Here is a 19,565-nt window from a genome sequence, read left to right on the forward strand (position 1 = left end):
AAGAGTTTTGGAAAGAAATTAATAATATGATATGGCATATAGTCTCAGTGAGATTGCCACTGGATCCTGAGATTTTCATTATTGGTATTCATCCAGATAACTGGATAATTACAAAGGACACTCAAATATTGATAGATATGTGTATTCTACATGCTAAACGGCTCATTGCCATTTATTGGAAAAAGATAGAAAGGCCTACTATAAATCAATGGTTAAGAGAAATATCTTCATGCATTGCAGTGGAAAAGATAACATATATTCTTAAGGGTAAAGAAGACCAATTTAAGAGGATTTGGAGTCCCTTTTTATTATTTATTGAGCAAGGGGATATAAACAATATAATAGAGGAGGAACAAAATGCTTGATTAGGTATTATATTCATTTGAAAATACATTTTAATTTGCACTAATCCTATTTTATTTTATTTATCTTATCTGTGGCTATTATTGATTGCAGTGTACTGTTAACTTTGTCTTCTTATGAGCAGTATTATGAGCCCCGGTGTTTGTTTGTTTGTCTTTTTTTTTTTTGTTTGTTTTTGTACATTATATGTGATGTTACAGACATGTGATGTACATTGTTGTGTAAGTGTTTAAGAAAATGCAATAAAAACAGTATTACGCAAAAAAAGATATCACACTATAGAGACTGTGTCTGTTCCTCGAACTAGAAAATTACAAAAAACGTCCAAACCAAGTTAAGATTATCAATTTAATTGAAGTTCAACAAATAAAAAAATAGATGCTATATGGATAAACAAATGATAAAGCTTGGCTTATTGAATATCAGATCCATTTCTACGAAAAAAACTTTTTGTAAATAATATGATCACTAATCATAATATAGATGTGCTGTGTTTGACAGAAACCTGGCTAAAACCTGATGATTACATTATTTTAAATGAGTCCACCCCCCAAGATTACTGTTATAAACATGAGCCACATCTAAAAGGCAAAGGGGGAGGAGTTGCTTCAATTTATAACAACGTTTTCAGGATTTCTCAGAGGGCAGGCTTCAAGTATAACTCATCTGAAGTAATGGTGATTCATATAACATTATCCAGAGAAACAAATGTCAATGATAAATCCCCTGTTATGTTTGTACTGGCTACTGTATACAGGCCACCAGGCCACCATACAGACTTTATTAAAGAGTTTGGTGATTTTATATCTGAGCTAGTTCTGGCTGCAGATAAAGTTTTAATTGTTGGTGATTTTAATATCCATGTCGATAATGAAAAAGATGCATTGAGATCAGCATTTATAGACATTCTGAACTATATTGGGGTTAGACTACACGTTTCATCAGGACCTATTCATTGTCGAAATCATACTCTAGATTTAATACTGTCACATGGAATTGATGTTGATAGTGTTGAAATTACGCAGCCAAGTGATGATATCTCAGATCATTATTTAGTTTTGTGCAAACTTCATATAGCCAAAATTGTAAATTCTAGCATATCCAAAACCTCAGAACAACTTGACGATGTAACAGAAACTATGGACTCTCTCTAGCATTTTAAATACAGTTGCTCCTTTACGCTTAACCTGTTGGCCAGCACTCCCCATTATGGGACTCATGGCTGACAGTGCTCTACCTAACTTATAATTGTAACAGTTTCCTACTTCAGTGTCTTACAAACATAATTTTAGCAAAAACAATGAAATTAATCATCATTGTCTTCTGAATAAAGACGATTGAAGAGAAGACAATGCTGAATAAAGTCATAGTTTTTGCTATTTTTAAACCAAAACGTATTTTCGATATTTAAAAAAATTCTAACTGACCCTCTGATGTCACATGGACTACTTTGATGATGTTTTTCTTACCTTTCTGGACATGGACAGTAGACCGTACACACAGTTTCAATGGAGGGTTCTCTGACTAAATCTAAAATATCTTAAACTGTGTTCCAAAGATAAAATGAGGTCTTACTGGTTTGGAACGACATGAGAGTGAGTTATTAATTACATAATTTTGATTATTGGGTGAACTAAACCTTTAAGCTGTTAACTTTTTTAATGAGGCTGACACTCCCTCTGAGTTAAAACAAACCAATATCACGGAGTAATTCATTTGCTCAAACAGTAAATGACATATCATAATGAAAATTATGAATTAATAATATTCAGAAGAGGACTTCTGGAAGCACTTATTTTAGTAGTTTAGATGGAAATCCTGCATAGTTTCAGCATAAAAACACAGCATAGCTGGAACTAATCTGGAACCACTGGAGGAAAATGCCTATTCACTTCCTGGAGTCCTAAAGAAAAACACACTGATCCTCTGAGATCAACACTGACTTCCTGTAACAACCAAAACTGGTATTTGAGGGGCCCCTAAAGCCCTGGAAAATGTATTTTGTAGTATTTTTTGTAATACTTTAGTGATTGTCATAAAATTTACATGTTTACATTTACATATATGCTTTTAGAAGATGCTTTTATCCAAACTGACTTACAAAACAGACACAAAACCAATTTCTTAAGGAGCAAATTTTTATAGGTGGGAAAGAGAACAGTAAGATATAAATAATATCCTTAGCTCAGTATAATAACAATTGAAATCAATGGAATGTACCCAAAAACATAAAATATAAAAATATTACTCTTTTTGAAAATGCGAAAAGGGTGTTACAAAAGACAAAAATAAAGTTTGTACAGTATAAGGATCATTATATCTATGGACAAAAGCTTAACATGTGTTCGTGTGAGATGGAGAAAGAGAGAGAGAGAGAGAGAGAGAGAGAGAGACTGAGACTCAAGGACTCGACTTACTGTCATTATGATTGTGGAGAAGTGAATAGAGGGAAGTCTGTCTAAACTTGCATAACCGGTTGAGTTCAAAGTACAGAGAGAGAGAAGATAAGCATAGTGTTTGACACAGAAGGGCTGCAACATTTTATAAGAGCAGAAATATTACAGGATTTACAGGAACAACATTGTTTCAACATAATGGAAATCCCAGACTTGTCTTCAGTGAGTAAATACATTTCTTCTTCAAATATAGATATTTAATTAAAATTTAATGTGAATAAATAAAGGCAAGTTACAAATTATAGAAAACATAATGATTTGGAAACACAGAAATCACATGACTGCAGTGTTTAAAGGACTTATATAAAGTACCGTACTTAGAGTACTGTTATCTAAGTTTTAGTCTCTCCATTATTCAACATTAGAAATATGAGTTTTATGAAATCCGTTTTCAATATAATACTAAAGGCATGGGTTTTTTTTTCCTCCATGATTTTTTTTATCTGATTCTCTAATGATAATTCAGTGATAATTCAGCATTAAACATAAGTAAAATATAATAAAACACTTTTCAATGCTTCAGATGAAACTATCTAGCCGACCTGAGCTGTTTGATTTTGAGGGTGTTTCTATGATCCACTACTTCACTGACAACTGGGAAAAGGTGAAAAACTTTCAAGCAAGACCTGATGACGTTCTAATCGCTACTTACCCCAAAGCAGGTAAAAGCACTTCATGAAATTTTACAGGCTGCAATGTGACCAATAGGGTTCAGCGAAGTTCAACAGTTTGAGAAAGACAAATTAAATTAGTTGAAAGTGACGGACCCTCTTTCTATTAAGTGGCCTTAACTACTATGTACTTACATTTTAATTAATAATCTAGTACAATGTACTTATTGTGTACATACATGTTTTTACATTGTACTTATATTTAAAAAAAAACTACATGTAATTACATCTGTATTTAATTTCTGTAATTACATTTATAATTACACTGTTGACCCATACATTACACTTTAACCCACCCTTAAACTTACCCATACCTCCAACCCTCTCCCTAACCTTACCCCTATCCCACCTCAATAGCAGCAAAAGTGTTTTACAATACAATATGAACACAATAAGTACATTGTACTTACTTTTTTTATGCAAGTACATAGTAGTTAATGCCACCTAATATAAAGTGGGACCAAAGTGACATCAAACACATAATGTTATTAAAGGTCTTTATTTTAAATGCTGTACTTTCTATTCATCAAAGAATCCTGAAAAAAAGTTTCTAAATTTTCACAAAAATATTAGGCCAGTGCAAATACTTTCAACTGTGATACAAATAAATAAATAAATGAAAAATACACGATGCTTACTACTTTTAATTGCACTAGAGAGTGAAGTAAAAGAGGCAGCAAAAAACAAATAATAATAATATGTTTGCCATCAAAGGAATATGTAAATTTTGCATCAGTTAAAATTAAAATAACTGTTGCCATTTAGTACATAATTATTTATATTTAAACCTATTTAATCTCTCTCTCTCTCTCTCTCTCTCTCTCTCTCTCTCTCTCTCTCCCTCTCTCTCTCTCTCTTTCTCCCTTCATGTCTTTTTGTGTGTATAAGGCATGTTTCTTGCAAACTTTTTTTTTAATACTTAAATTCGTTTTTTTTGGGGTTTTTTTTTTTTTGGTAACACTTTAGAATACTGTTTCTTACTGCATAACTAATAGGGAATTATTGAAGAACTAACAAGTGACTATTCATTAACACTTAACTCACTACTGTTAACTACTAAGGAAGATGTGTTAACTAATCAACATGTAATATAATTTTATGATTGTTTTAAGTAACAGTTAGTTAATCAATAAGTAATATATTCTGTCATACCTCCTGAAGAACTACTATTAATTATCTACTAGTTAAGGTTCAAGAAAAATTACTTAAGAAATAACTATTACTGAACAGTTATACGCAAATAGTCACTGCAATAATAAGGCTGTGGCCCACAAATCAAGTATAGTAATTGAGTAAAAGTACAGATACCCTAATAAAATGTTACTTAATAATTTTAAAATTATACTAAGTAGGCCTATCCATTTTCAAAATGACTTGAGTAATAGGACAAAGTACAAAGTACTACTACAGTAGCAACTTTGTTACAGTCCACTCATTAGCCTATAATGGAAATGAAATATGCATTTTGTTTGCTTCTAAATGTTTAACTTTTGATTATAAAATGTTTGTTAAATTAGTTTAAATTTGGGATGTATACATTTAAGAGTGTTAGTTTGATGTAATGTTTTGATGAGTCAAAATTATGTAGTAATTATTATTTACTAATAGGTTCACTTCTGAATACTGTTTTAGGTTCTAAGTAATTCCTGTGGAATTATCTGATAATTATTTATTAATTACTGAAGGGTTCACTAGAATTTCACTTTAGAATAGGCCAACAAACAATATTTTTTGAACTTTAACTAATAGATAATTAGTAGTTCCCTTTCAGTCAGTCAAGTTCAATGTTACATCAGTGACTGACAAATTGGGATCTCGCTAGAGAGATGAATCGCCTTCAAGTGTTAACAAAACAAGCCAATGAATGTTGGCATGCGAGATTTGCATTTTGGAGAGCAGTCGCAGATTCAGCTTTTCACTTTGGAGCCAAGCCTTTCAGCTTCCTAAAGCGAGTGTCATCAAGACAGCCAACGAAGTTTTGGTGTTACGGCGCGTCAGCAGGAGTTGCCAGTGCTGCTTTGAGCCAGGGTGACATGAGGATACAGTGAGGGCTTCCCCGCCGAGCGAGTCTCCATGGGCCCCTCACTCTGGATGCTGGTGCCTCGGACAGGGCGGAGCCCAGCACTTCATCCGGTCCACCAGCAGATGACTTGATGTCAATCACTGCATCGGGGGATGAGCTAGGCTCAGGAGATGAGGATTCGGCTGCATTGCCCTTAGCCCGTGGTTGGACCTTGCTTTTCTACAGACAGGGGTTCCCCTAGTGCAATTGTCCAGGCATGTTGTTGTTTCAGCAGATGCCTCTGCCACCTGGACAGGGCCTCGAGTTGCTGGCAGTATGGCTTGCTCTGCGTCGCTTCAGGGTGGTCTATGCTCCCATCGCATGTCGCAACTCGCCCACCTTCTCCTCCTTTGGAGTCAGAATATATATATATATTTTTTTTTTAAATATTGAAAACGCTAATGGAAGTGAATAGAAATGTGGATAGAAACGTGAATGTCAAGCTAACCAGCTAACGAATGCGAAAGTGCTGTAGACTCACAGCACTCACGATTTAAAATATATTAGTCAAATCAGATTAGTCAAATTAGTTTGATAGATAATATCGGTTATATGGTGGGAATTAGGTTTATATTTTATCATTTTAGACAACAGAGAGTGATAGTAAGATAGAGATTCAACAGAAAAGCGGAGCTACAATCACAAGCCACTCTGCAGCATGCAAACAAATTTAAGAGTAAGAATTTTATTGATGTTCAACAAATTAAAAACAGATGTTATATGGATAAACAAATGAATTACAAAATAACTTTTTCTAAATGATATGATCACTGAACATACAGAAACCAGGCTAAAACAAAATGATTACATTATTTTAAATGAGTCTACCTCCCAAAATTACTTTTATGAACATGATACGTGTCCAAAGGGTAAAGGGGGAGGATCTGCTACAGTTTCTAAAAATATTATTTCTCAAAGGGAGGGCTTCAGGTATAAATCATTTGAAGTAAGGGTGCTTTATATAACATTATTAAGAGTTAATGATAAATCCCCCGTTATGCTTATTAGAATTTACACCATACAGAATTTATTATATTATATTTACAAGAATTTGCTGATTTTATATCCGAGTTAATGCTGGCTGCAAATAAAGTTTTAATTGTCTGTGATTTTAATATTCATGTTGGTAATGAAAAGATGCAATGGGTGTCATGCTTGGTGATACAGGAAACACAGAGCGATCCAAATGTAGGTGTGAGATTTTATTAAAGGGCAAATCCAAAAGGGTAAACAGTCCAGGCAGGGTCAAAACCAGAATATCCAATAACATAACAAACAAAAACAAGAACACACGGCAAGAGCAGACTCAGGAAAGTATCACACATAAGACAAGGACTCCGTGACACAGACTCAGACAGACCGGGTATAAATACACAGAAGGCTAAAGGGGGAACAGGAGACAGGTGGGGAAATCAATTAACTAAAACAAGGAGGAAGGTGACCAAGTAAGGGAACAGAAAGTGATAAGGTGACAGACACCGTGGAAAAGGAGGACACCTAGTGGAAACCCAGGGAACACAACCCAGACACTGTGACAGTACCCCCCCTCTATGGAGCGGCTCCCAGACGCTCCACGATAAACACAAAACAGAGAACAGGAGGGAGGCGGACAGGTGGAGGCTTAGGGGGAGGGATGGAGGGCCAGAAAAGAAAAACATGGGGAACAGGTACCAGAATGAAACACAACATAGGGAGACCAGGAGGGAGGAGGACCGGAGGAGGTTCAGGGGGAGGGACGGAGGGCCAGACTAACAGGGGAACAGGGACAGGAGTGAACACACAAAACAAACAATAACATGAGGCCCCCCCAGGGCGGAGCAGAAGACCACCATGTCCGTGTGGTCAGAGCGGAAGCCCCCCAGGGCAGAACAGAAGACCACCACGTCCTCGTGGTCGATGCCAGAGTCCCCCAGGGCAGAGCGGAAGACCACCACTGCTGTGTGGTCAAGGCGGAAGCCCTCCAGGGCAGATCAGACCTCCGTGCGGCCGGACCAGCGGAACGACGAAGCTCTGGTAATCCTCTGGTGTTCTTACTGGACTCCAGAAGATCGGTGCTGGCCTGACTCCTATCGTGAAGATCATTGGTGACTGGCACTTGTTCATGACCGGTGACTTGACTCAGTCCTTGACCATCACCGGAGACTTGACTCAGTCCTTGACCATCACCGGTGACTTGACTTGACTCTGGAAGGTCATCGGTGACTAGCCCTGACTCTGGAAGGTCATCGGTGACTAGCTCTGACTCTGAAGGGTCCACGAACACCTGACTCAACTCTGGAGAGTTCACTGGAACCTGAGTCGACTCTGGAGGGTCAACTGGAACCTGACTCGACTCTGGAGGGTCAACTGGAACCTGACTCGACTCTGGAGGGTCAACTGGAACCTGACTCGACTCTGGAGAGTTCACTGGAACTTGACTCGACTCTGGAGGGTCAACTGGAACCTGACTCGACTCTGGACTGCCCGTGGAGACGTGAGGCGCCTCGGCTTCGGGCACCGCTTCTGTAACGGCCTCGGGCACCACCTCGGTCACGGCATCGGGAGCGGCCTTGGGCACTGCCTTGGCCTCCGGTACAGCATCGGGAGCGGCATCGTGCACCGCATCAGGAACGGCCTCGGGCACCGCATCGGGAATGGCCTCGGGCACCGCCTCGGCCTCTAGAACAGCATCGGGCACCACCTCGGCCTCCGGAACAGCATCGGGCACCGCCTCGGCCTCCAGAACAGCATCGGGCACCGCCTCGGGAACGGCGGCGGCCTGCTTGGGAAAGTCCTCCTGGACGGCAGCGGCCCGCTCGGGAACGTCATCCTGGACGGCAGCAGACCGCTCGGGAATGTCCTCCTGGCTTTGAGGAACGGTAGACGCCTGTCTCTTCCTCCTCCGCCCTCTATGATGGCAAGTATACATCAACAGAGTTGCCCTATGGAGAAGGGCGGACCAGCTGCTGGTGTGCTATGGTCCCCCTAAGAGAGATATTCCAGCTACAAAACAGACCCTCAGTCGGTGGATAGTAGATGTCATCTCTATCGCTTATTTTGTGGCCTCCAAGTTCTTCTTGGCAGGTGTCTCTATGCAGGACATCTGCGATGCTGCAGGATGGTCCATGCCCCTTACCTTTGTCAGGTTCTATGGCCTAGAGACGCGAGCCATTCCTGGCTCTTCTGTTCTCTTGCCTTAGCTGTGCAGGCTTCCACAATAGGCAGAGATTTGAAAGTCTCTTGGCATGGGCATTCTCGTTCCCAAAGTGTTCGCTGACACAGCTCGAGCTCCTGAAGAGGAACGTCTCAAGTTACGAAGTGGCACACTTCCAGTATCTCTTGCTTCACTCCTGGAAGCTGATACCGGTTTCACCTCACCTGCTTTTAAGCTTCCTGGTCGCTTTCGTCACCCGCCTATGAAGTCTCGCCCATCTATTGGACTGATTACCATGGTTATATACGTAACAGATGTTTCTGCTGCACTGCTCTCTTGATTTAAACATTTTATCCATTATTATTACTGTTAGTAATTATAATTCTATTCTAACATATAGAAAAAAAGGTGTGTTTTTATGAAAATATTAAATTCTAATAAAAAAATATAATAATTTGAAAGGCCTATATTTCTTATAGACATGATATTGATTCAACATACTGTATACATCTTGTAAAAAAAATCTACTTTGATTTAAAAAAAAATTGTTAACCCTTTTCAATAATTTAGCAAACCATTTTATAACTTTGAAGGTTGGTCATGTGCTTGGACATAAAAATTGACATAAAACAGATATGCTTATGAAACTGCACTTTATCCTGTATATCCTGTATAATTTGCTGCAAATATGATTTCTGAATTTAGATTGGATTTTCCCTTCAGAAACATGAAATTCCATTCTATCTTTCTTCACTTAGGCTATTTCATCATCTAAATTGCTGTCCCTTACCTTTCCAAATTTAAAAGAATATACCTCATCTCTAGAATTCCATTGTAATTCCGACTGACCATAAAACTGGGGAATCTCCTGTAAATCAGGGCACATGACAAGTTGCTAGGGTTTTCATTTCTTCTACCCATCTCAAAGCCATTACAATCCCATTATTTAGATAGATAATTAACCATATGTAACCTATTCATCAAAGTGCACAGTTTTCTGTTTATTTTGAAGCATTTGTATGTAACTCATAAAATCAGACCACAAAAATCTAACACTTTAGATATTTAATATCCAATAACTTTCCATGTCTATTGCCCAGTTTCAGATATATAAAAAGACATGTGCTATGCAGGACATTTTTGACAACACCCAGTTATGTTTGATTAGGGTTAGAATCATATTTGGTTTGTTTATATTTTGAGTTTTATCTTGACGCACAAAGATTTCAATGGGATTTATTATAATATTATGTCTCAAAAGATTTTTCATAATATGACCTCTTAAACTTAACCAGTAACTAATAATAATATGAAATTTAAAATGGAGGTTTGCTATGGTAATACTAAATTCTTTCAAAAAAATGTGTATTATCGTGTATAGCAGAACATTTCTTAGATTAGTTACAAGTTATACATTTTAGATGTGCACTGTGCACTAAATCTAAATCTGCACTTTGATGCAGGAAGCGCTACTAATGGATTAGCAGTACTAATTATATAATTTCTTGGTCGCTGTGATTTTTCCAAGTAAGACATGTTCCTGGATCAACATTATTGTCCGAAAATATAGACTTAACCCATTCCCTACCCTTAAACGTAACCCTACCCATAATTTATTCCTAAAATCAGTGGAAAATGATAGCTGATTAACAAGGATGTAAAAGCACCTAACCCTGGTTGTAAGCCTAAAACAGATATTTTTTAAGAAAGTTTCAATTCTGATTGGTTGATTGGAATGTTGTGCTAGGATCAACAAGGATATTGATCCAGGAAAGTTTTACTTGGTGAAATCACGCTGGTCATAATTTCTTGTATGCTGGTTCTTTTTTTTTTTTTTTTATCTTCTTATATGTTTCTTGCTATCTTGCTATGTTTCTAAGGAAAGAGTCCAAAGCATGTAATATTTTCTACTCTCCACTGATTTTCTAGGTACCACCTGGGTGTCATATATTCTAGACCTTCTGTACTTTGGTAACGATTCTCCAGAGCGCCAGACTTCCCAGCCTATCTATATGAGAGTGCCGTTCCTGGAGTCGTGTTTTAAAGTGATACCATCAGGTCAGAGACCACAGCATAATAAGAGTTCACTGAATTAATTAATGCATTTTCATGTTTTTTTGTTTTTTTGTGTGTGTTATTATATTTTTAAATCATTGTTTTATAATTTAGTTTTTAATGTCTTCCACATTCCTCATTTTAAAGTCCTGCATGGATTCTGTGTTCCACATGTTCTGTAATTTATGTAGCCTGTGACAGATTGATTTTGACTGTCTGCTTTGTACTCCACAAAAGTAAAATGCCACTGCATTTCTTGCAAATCAGAACCAGTTTTCTGTATTTCTTCAGAGATATGCGAAGCACACAATAAGGTCCTCTGCTGGCTTTACTGTACAGGTGCTGCTGCATTTAATGTAAACTAAATACACAAATTTGCAGCATTGATAAAATTTTAACTCCCTAACTTCCCTAAGCACTTCCCCTCGGGGGAATTCCAGCTGCCATCTTGAAGTGCATCCACTGTGCGAAGAAGATGAGGGAAGTTCACTTCAGGCTGTTCCATTGACCACAATGCAACATGATTATGTCATCACTGATTGCGTTTCATTGATCCCCACCCCAAACAAGTCTAAAATATATAAATTAATGCATAACCAATATTCACATTCGTAAGGAAAAACATGTAAAAATTAAACCAGTTCCATTGCGGATTCTAAGTGATCAAGGGCTTAGGAAGTCAATTCAGTCCAATTCAGTATATTCCAAGGGTTCCGCCAGTAGTGGGCACTCATGCAACTTAATCAATTATGTACATCCGAGTAAAGTAGACGGAGGAAAGGTTGCAAGTGAAGGTCACAAAAAAATGGACTAGAATGGATCCATTGTTTCACCACCAGAGCAGATGGGGAGAAGAAGGTCTCTTAAGTGATTGGGGTGTTCTGTTGATGGGTGTAATAATAAACATAGCAGTAGTCATTTACTCCTGACATATGAGCTGATGAAGACGGAGTGGATTTAATTTGTTTTTGAAGGGAATGCACCCCTGATCTACCTAAATGCATCTATTGTATGCACCTTATTGTATAGTTTTATCTACATTTTATATTTGATCTAGATTTTTAGGCTCTACTGTTAATGTTATCTGTATTCACCGGGGGTCTGAGAGTAACGCAATTTCAATTCTCTGTATGTATGTACTGTACATGTGGAAGAATTGACAATAAAGCAGACTTGACTTGACTATGTTCACGCAAATCATTTGTGATCCAGCTTCACCAACAGAAGAAGTGGGTATAAGGTTTTTTAATGAATCTTTGCAAATCACCTTTCCTAATAATGTGCTAATTAGCAAGTTTCATGATTGCTAAAGTAAACAGTCCCTCAGAGAGTGGCTCAGAAATTTTAACCAAACTATGTTACATACTTTTCATAAAGACCCTAAAGAATCGTATCAGCTTGTGGAAAATGGGCATCTGATGACCCTTTTAAATACATCTATTAAGACAAACATATTTCCCTATACCAGTGTGTGTAGTTTGGTGCTCTTATTCTAGGCTTTAAAAAATCACATAATAAAATGAAAGAACATTTTACTTGAGTTAAGTTTATTTAACAATGTTAAACATAAACAAATCTTAACTCTTGACCTGAACTGTGTAACAGCATGTTGAAAACATAAATAATTGGAAAAAAGCTAACCACAATATTTGTAAACAGAAGTAATGAAGATTATGGTGTTTTTAGTGTAAGTAGTCCACTGGCTCAAAAGACTCTGTCGAAGAGCAGTAACCCTTCAAAAGGTACTAAAATACTTTTAAGGAACAATATGCACCCTTTTAAGTTTACATATGAACCCATTTAGGGATAAATACAGTAAGCTACAAAGGTGTCTGTAGTTTTATTTCTGTTATGCATGATGTAATCTGTATTGTGATTCCTTTTACCCTGCATAGTTTTGTTCATTCTTTAAATTGCTTTTACAGCAATGACTCTTTGGTATAAGACCAAATAAGATTTGGTGTCTTAATGTAGTTTCTATGAGGCACTGTCCATTATCATTTTAAACAAATTAGAATGGTGAGGCTTTTTATTGAATTGTAGGAGCCACTAGCCAGTACGCTTAAGATACACTAAATAAGTTAGAAATGCTTAAAATATTGTTTATTCACTGTATGCCTTGATCTAACCACAATGACAACTAGGACACTATTAATTAAGAACCATATTTTTGACTTTCAGGGACAGAACTAGCTGATAATCTGCCCACTTCTCCTCGCCTCATCAAAACTCATTTACCTGTTCAGCTTGTGCCCAAGTCTTTCTGGGAGCAAAACTCAAGGGTAAAGTACATGTAACTTCTTTCACGCCGTGATGTGATATAGCTGGCAACATGAAATTAATCTCTTGTAGGATGATGTCAAACTCTTACAAACACTTTTGACGATTGTGTATATGCCTCTCAGTGTTTGGTGTGGTCACTGACAATGATTTTTTAACTAAGCAGTATATTTATATATATGCAGGTGACAAATTAAAGGAAACTCCATGAGATTGAGTTGCCCTGTGCATTTTTCTGCTCTGGCTTGCCCATTTGTGGCCTTCAAATAATTACAATGTTGTTTTGAGTAATCACCTTTATCCTTTGAAACATTCCTATCCTGATGGAAGTAGTCTTTTCCAGGATGACAATGCCATCAACCATTGGGCACAAGGGCTCACCCACCGAATGGTTTGATGAATATGAAAATTATTTGAATCATGTTCTATGCCCTTCACAGTCAACCCAATTGTATACCTATGTGAGATTTGAACAGATGTGTTACACAGCGCTCCACACTTATGCCTAAACTAATTGACTGCTTAATAATAGTTAGTAAATTGTTAAGTTTAGGTATTGTGTAGGATTAGGGATGTATATGGTCATGCAGAATATGTACTTTATAAATACCAATAAACAGCCAATCTGTTAATAATAGGCTTGCTAATAAGCCATTAGTTATTAATGAGAATTGGTCTCTATAATCATATTATTTCTGTCCACTTATTTCAGATTGTATATGTAGCACGGAATGCAAAAGACAATGCAGTTTCCTATTTTCATTTTGATCGAATGAACATGGGACAACCTGAACCAGGAGACTGGAACACCTTCTTACAGAAATTTATAGAAGGAAAGAGTAAGTAAAATATTTTGTAAAGTAATTAAATTAAACTGTATAAATAAAGAACCATTTTTGATAATATATTTATATATTTATACTTACATACAATTACAACAAAAAGTAAACATTTTAAAGTTCTCTTTCAGTCTGTAAAGTTCTACGTTACATCAGAAAGAGTCTGACGAATGGGATCTCGTCTGAGAGCCAAAACACCTTCGAGTGGTAACAAAATGAGCCAATGGTACACAGAGTACCTTGGTCTGTGGAATTTGCATCACGAGCTCCGCCCGCAATGCGAGGAAGACCTTATGTTGATCGCCGCATCACAAGGCGGGCTTGAGTCCTCGGGAGATGAGGATTCGGCTGCATAGCCTCCCTAGGAGTGCCGGCATTGCCCGAGTCCGATCCCGAGCTGACAGCCGTGCTTTCCTGGACAGCTGAGAGCATCGGGCTTGAGTGGAATCCTCCACCCTGTCCCGGGCGCTCGAGGCTGGATGATTGGTTCCTGGGGGCTGCTTGTGCTGATCTTCAGCACCCCACGCTGCTTCTTCTGTGCACCAGGAAGTGACCAGTTCATGGAAGACACCTTTAACTGCCCAAAACTGTTCTGGTGCTTCCTCCGCCTTTACTGCCCTCCATGGCGGGGCGGCCAAGGGGTATGCTGGGATTCCCACAGTGGAGCGTTCTGTTGCGATGCAACTGTGTCCTCAGAGCACCTCCACATAGTGTGGTGGTCCTAAGCTTCCCACCAAGGCCTGTAAGTTCTTATCCACGCTTGTGGCCAAGGCTTATGCTTCTGCCCTGCACACCATGGCCACCCTTCAAGTCTACCAGGCCAAGCTGCTCAAAGAGCTGAACGGGGGCAATGCTGACCCAGGAGTTTACAGGAGGTGCGCACCGCTACCGACCTCGCTCCCCGGGCTATGAAGGTTACTGCGAGCTCCTTGGGTCAGGTGATGTCCACTTTTGTGGTCCAGGAGTGCCACCTATGGCTGAACCTGGCAGACATAAGGGAGTCTGATCGGATTCAGTTCCTGAACTCCCCGGCCACCCAGGCTGGCTTCTTTGGCGACACAGTAGAGAATTTTGATCAGCAGTTCTCTGTCACCCAGAAGCAGTCTGAGGCCATCAAACAGATCCTTCCCCGGCGCAGCTGCCTCAGCCACCTCAGCCTTCTCATCTCCTCCACCCCTGTGGGTACATCTGTAGTTCCCTTGACCCCACTGGATCGGTTTCTGGGAGCCTGGGTAGAGCTCCCCAGGCCATCATGCTGGCTCATCCGAATGGTTATGCGATTCAGTTGGTGGGCATGGATGCTCCTGTCATGCACGCGGAGGTCGTGACCCTGCTGGCAAAGAACACGATAGAGCAGGTCCATCCAGCCGACAAGAAGTCTGGCTTTTACAGCCCTTACTAAGAAAACAGGTGGGCTATAGTGAATCCTGGACTTGCGTGCCTTGAACCGAGCTCTTCACAGACTTCAGTTCAAGATGCTAACACCCAAGCACATTTTCGAATGCATTCATTCGTTGGATTGGTTTGCAGCAATCGACCTGAACGACGCGTACTTTCATGTCTCCATTCTTCCTCGACACAGACCGTTTTTTCAGTTTGCTTTCGAGGGGCAGGCATTTCAGTACAAGGTTCTCCCATTCGGGTTGGCCCTGTCTCCCCGTGTCTTTACGAAGGTCGCGGAGGGAGCCCCCGCTCCTCTCAGGGAACAAGCTGTCTGTATCCTCAACTACCTCGATGACTGGCTGATTCTAGCTTCTCGACATGGAAATAGACTGTCACCATGTTCACGCAGCTTACAAACGAGAGCGCACAGTCACTGTTGAATTGCCTGAGACAATTCGAGGGCAAGAGACCGGTTCCTCTGAAACTGTTTCAGAGGCTCCTGGGGCATATGGCATCTGTAGCGGCAGTCATACCATTCAGGTTACTCCATATGAGACCGCTTCAGCACTGGCTTCACGATCAAGTCCCGAGATGGGCATGGCAATAGGGCATGCTCCAAGGACCTCTCATTTCTACAGGCTGGCCTTCCCCTAGAACCTGTGTCCAGACATGTTGTGGTGTCAGCAGATGCCTCTGCCACGGGCTAGGGTGCCATGTGCAATGTGCATGCTGCGTCAGGTTCCTGGACAGGACTTCAGTGGCATGTCAATTGCCACGAGTTGCTAACAGTATGGCTTGCTCTGCACTGCTTCAGGACCCTGCTAAAGGACAAGCACGTTCTGGTCTGTACGGACAACACACAGTGACCGTAGCGTACATCAACCGTCAGGGTTATGCTCCTTCCGCATTTCGCAACTCACTCGCCTTCTTCTCTTGTGGAGTCAGAAGCATATGAAGTCGCTTCATGCCATTCACATCCTGGGCAGGCTCAATCGTGCAGCCGACGAGCTCTCACGGCAGCAGTCTCATCTTGGTGAATGGAGACTCCACTTCCAGGCGGTTCAGCTGATTTGGGAACGCTTCGGAGACGCTAAGTTAGACCTTTTTGCCTCTCCAAAAAATTCCCTCTGCCAGTTGTTTTACTCCCTGTTTTACTCCCTGCACCCTTGGCACAGACATTCTGGCACAAAGCTGGCTGCTTGGCCTGCGTAAGTATGAGTTTCCCCCAGTGAGCCTTCTTGCACAGATGTTGTGCAAGAACATCTGCTTTGAAGGGGAACCTCTTCATCACTTGGTGTTTTTCACGTCATGAGGAACTCTGGAGATGCCCGATTGGGTCAGTGCGTTTCTTTATTCAGGAAGGGTTGGAACGAAGGCTGTCTCCTTCCACCCTGAAGGTTTATGTGGCCATCATCTTGGCTCACCATGACCCTGTTGATGATAAGTCTCTTGGGAAGCATGATCTGATCATCAGGTTCCTGAGAGGGGCAAGGAGGCTCAATCCACCTCGCCCTCTTGGGACCTCGCAGTGGTTCTATCGGCACTGCAGAAGGCTCCCTTCGAACCATTGCTCTCAGTAGAGCTAAATTTTCTATCATTGAAAACTGTGCTCCTGACGGCTTTGGCTTTGTTGAAGAGGGTCGGGGACCTGCAGGCATTTTCAGTTGACGTACGTGCGCAGAACTCAGTGCCTTAGGACCTCAGACCAGCTCTTTGTTTGTTTATGGAGGCCAGCAGAAGGGAAAGGCTGTCTCCAAGCAGAGATTATCCCACTGGATAGTGGATCCTATTGTCCTGGCTTATCAGGCTCTAGACTTGCCATGCCCCCTAGGGGTGAGAGCTCACTCAACTAGGAGTGTAGCCTCCTCCTGGGCACTGGAGCATGGTGCCTCGCTAATAGACATCTGTAGAGTTGCGGGCTGGATGACACCCAACACATTTGTGATATTTCATAATCTCTGTGTAGAGCCTGTGTCCTCCCGGGTACTCGCCCCTTCGGGCCAGTAAGGACCTACTCAGTGTCAATCCGCTTGCTGCGCCATTCCACTCCACAGACTGGATGCGTGCGCTATTCCCCACAGGTGAGTTCCTCAGTCCAGAACCCTGGATTCCTCCAGCATTGTTGATGTACAGCACTTACATGCATGCCCTCGATTGGTACCTGCCTTTGTAAGTCCTCCTATGAGCAGGCGGCCTGCTAGCATTCGTCCAGCTGGAATATGCTACCCAGTGTATTCTGTGTCAGCTATAGGCCCACACTCGTGCTGGCCTCACGACAGGGTGCTATCACTCACACGGGTCACTGGAAGACAGCCATGTGGCGTTTTGTAAGTGACCCCATTCGTCAGTCTCTTTCTGATGTAACGTAGAACTTGACAGACTGAAAGGGAACGTCTAGGTTACGTATGTAACCCTCGTTCCCTGAAGGAAGGAACGGAGATGTTACATCCCTTTGCCACATCGCTGTTCTGCTGAACGGCCGGGTGACTGGGCTCAGCTCCTCAGCGAAGACTTGAATGCGAATTGCTCGTGCTGCTCCTTATATACCTGCACAGCAGGGCGGAGCCTGTGATGCAAATTCCGCAGAGCAAGGTGTGCTGTGTCCCATTGGCTTGATTTGTTACCACTCAAAGGTGATTGGGCTTTCTGTCTCTCTCTCTTTCTGACATAGCGTCTCTGTTCCCTCCTTCAGGGAATGAGGGTTACATACATAACCTAGACGTTCTTTATTATGTGCAAGAAAGTTACCACTAAATCTTTTTTAAATATTTTCTTTAGAAGTATTTGGTCCTTGGTATGACCATGTCAGTGGATGGTGGGAGAAAAAACAGACTTATTCTAACTTACTGTACATGTTCTATGAGGATTTGGTTGAAGTAAGTAGTTCTGTTCATAAAGTGACCTTTTAATGAAGCATAAAATGTATTTATATATGTTTAATGAGTATTCTCCATGTCTTACTTAGGACACAGGACGTGAGGTGGAACGTTTGAGCTCCTTCTTGGGTTTGTCAGTCTCAACTAAAGAGAGGGAGAAAATAACAAAAGGGGTTCAATTTGATGCCATGAAACAGAACAAAATGACCAACTATTCCACTATCCCAGTCATGGACTTCAAGATCTCACCCTTCATGAGGAAAGGTTAATAAATAACTGATCTAATTTAGTCTTCTGAATTGTTTTTTTTTGGGGGGGGGGGGGGGGGGTGAAAGAAACAATAGTTAAAATAATTGCTTTTATCATCTTTCTGTTCCAAAAGGTAAAGTTGGAGACTGGAAAAATCATTTCACTGTAACACAAAATGAACAGTTTGATGAAGACTACAAACAGAAGATGAAGAACACCACTGTCAAGTTCCGCACTGAGATTTGATTGTTATTTATATATCATTTTTTGATCTGGGTATGTGAAAAGTCAGGGGGGGAAATCTGGGAACGCTGAATAAAAATATCAATCTGAATATTAATATTTTATGTTAAAATATATTCCAGTTATATGTACATATTCCATATGCCAGTGTAATATGCAATAAAGAAAACTATAATTGCAGCATTAACAATTTCTGACCCCGACAATTTCTTCTAAAAGTGATAAATGTATTTTTATATAAAAGCATTGTGAAAGAGCAGGCTTATCACTAATTTCAAAGACAGTGGTGCTTATTCAGATGATTGAAATATAATTGCAAATAATAGTGTATAAACTGTCCCATCACAAGTATACTTCTCATGTTCAGTGCAGTTTGTTGGTGTCAACTCTTTTACTTGTTTTATTAAAAAGCTAACTTGACCACAGAAAAATGCATTGAGACAAAAAATAAATAATTAAATATAGATTCAGGGGGATATTTTGTAAGAATGACTAGTGTCCATGTTTTGTTTTGTTTTTAATGCACTGTCTGCTTTATTCTAAGTCCCACAAAAGAATAAATAGCAAACAAGGAAAGAGGATACTCCACTACTGCAGTCCAGGGTCCTGAATCATCTCTTTAAAATGGCCAAATTCTGCCTGACAGTTTACCATGTGTGATGGCTTGCCCATGTGCTTCTACATTATTTGAGCTTAATTTGATGATTTACTGATGCTGTGATCAATAATAGCATGCCTGCTTTCAACAATTGGCAACATCACAATGTCCATTTTACCATGCAAACAGTGCATTCTATAAAGACAAATTTTCATAGAAAGCAGACTTTAGCTGAAAATAATAATAAATAATAATAATAATAATAATAATAATAATAAATTTAAAATATGGCACAGCATAATACATGCATAGATACGGCCTGGTTAAGTCAAAGTGTTTGTTTTCTGCTATGGCACT

The 19,565-nt window shown here is 40.0% G+C and overlaps 1 protein-coding gene across 1 annotated transcript; it reads left to right on the top strand.

Annotated features, from left to right (window-relative positions):
* Positions 1–2,789: 2,789 nt before the first annotated feature.
* On the top strand, positions 2,790–18,797 carry LOC113107851 (cytosolic sulfotransferase 3). Its single transcript, XM_026270637.1, has 8 exons — positions 2,790–2,981; positions 3,343–3,481; positions 10,615–10,743; positions 12,922–13,022; positions 13,733–13,859; positions 18,021–18,118; positions 18,208–18,382; positions 18,501–18,797. The coding sequence occupies exons 1-8, from the start codon at positions 2,958–2,960 to the stop codon at positions 18,611–18,613; spliced, it is 906 nt and encodes a 301-aa protein (XP_026126422.1). The 5' UTR covers positions 2,790–2,957; the 3' UTR covers positions 18,614–18,797.
* Positions 18,798–19,565: the final 768 nt, after the last annotated feature.

Source organism: Carassius auratus, chromosome 8, assembly GCF_003368295.1.
Source record: "Carassius auratus strain Wakin chromosome 8, ASM336829v1, whole genome shotgun sequence".
NCBI lineage: Eukaryota > Metazoa > Chordata > Actinopteri > Cypriniformes > Cyprinidae > Carassius > Carassius auratus.

Coding starts and splice junctions, on each gene's coding strand:
- LOC113107851 (XM_026270637.1), top strand. CDS start 2,958: ATGGAAATCCCAGACTTGTCTTCA. Junction 13,023..13,732: donor TCTGGGAGCAAAACTCAAGG/GTAAAGTACATG, acceptor CACTTATTTCAG/ATTGTATATGTAGCACGGAA. Junction 18,383..18,500: donor CTCACCCTTCATGAGGAAAG/GTTAATAAATAA, acceptor CTGTTCCAAAAG/GTAAAGTTGGAGACTGGAAA.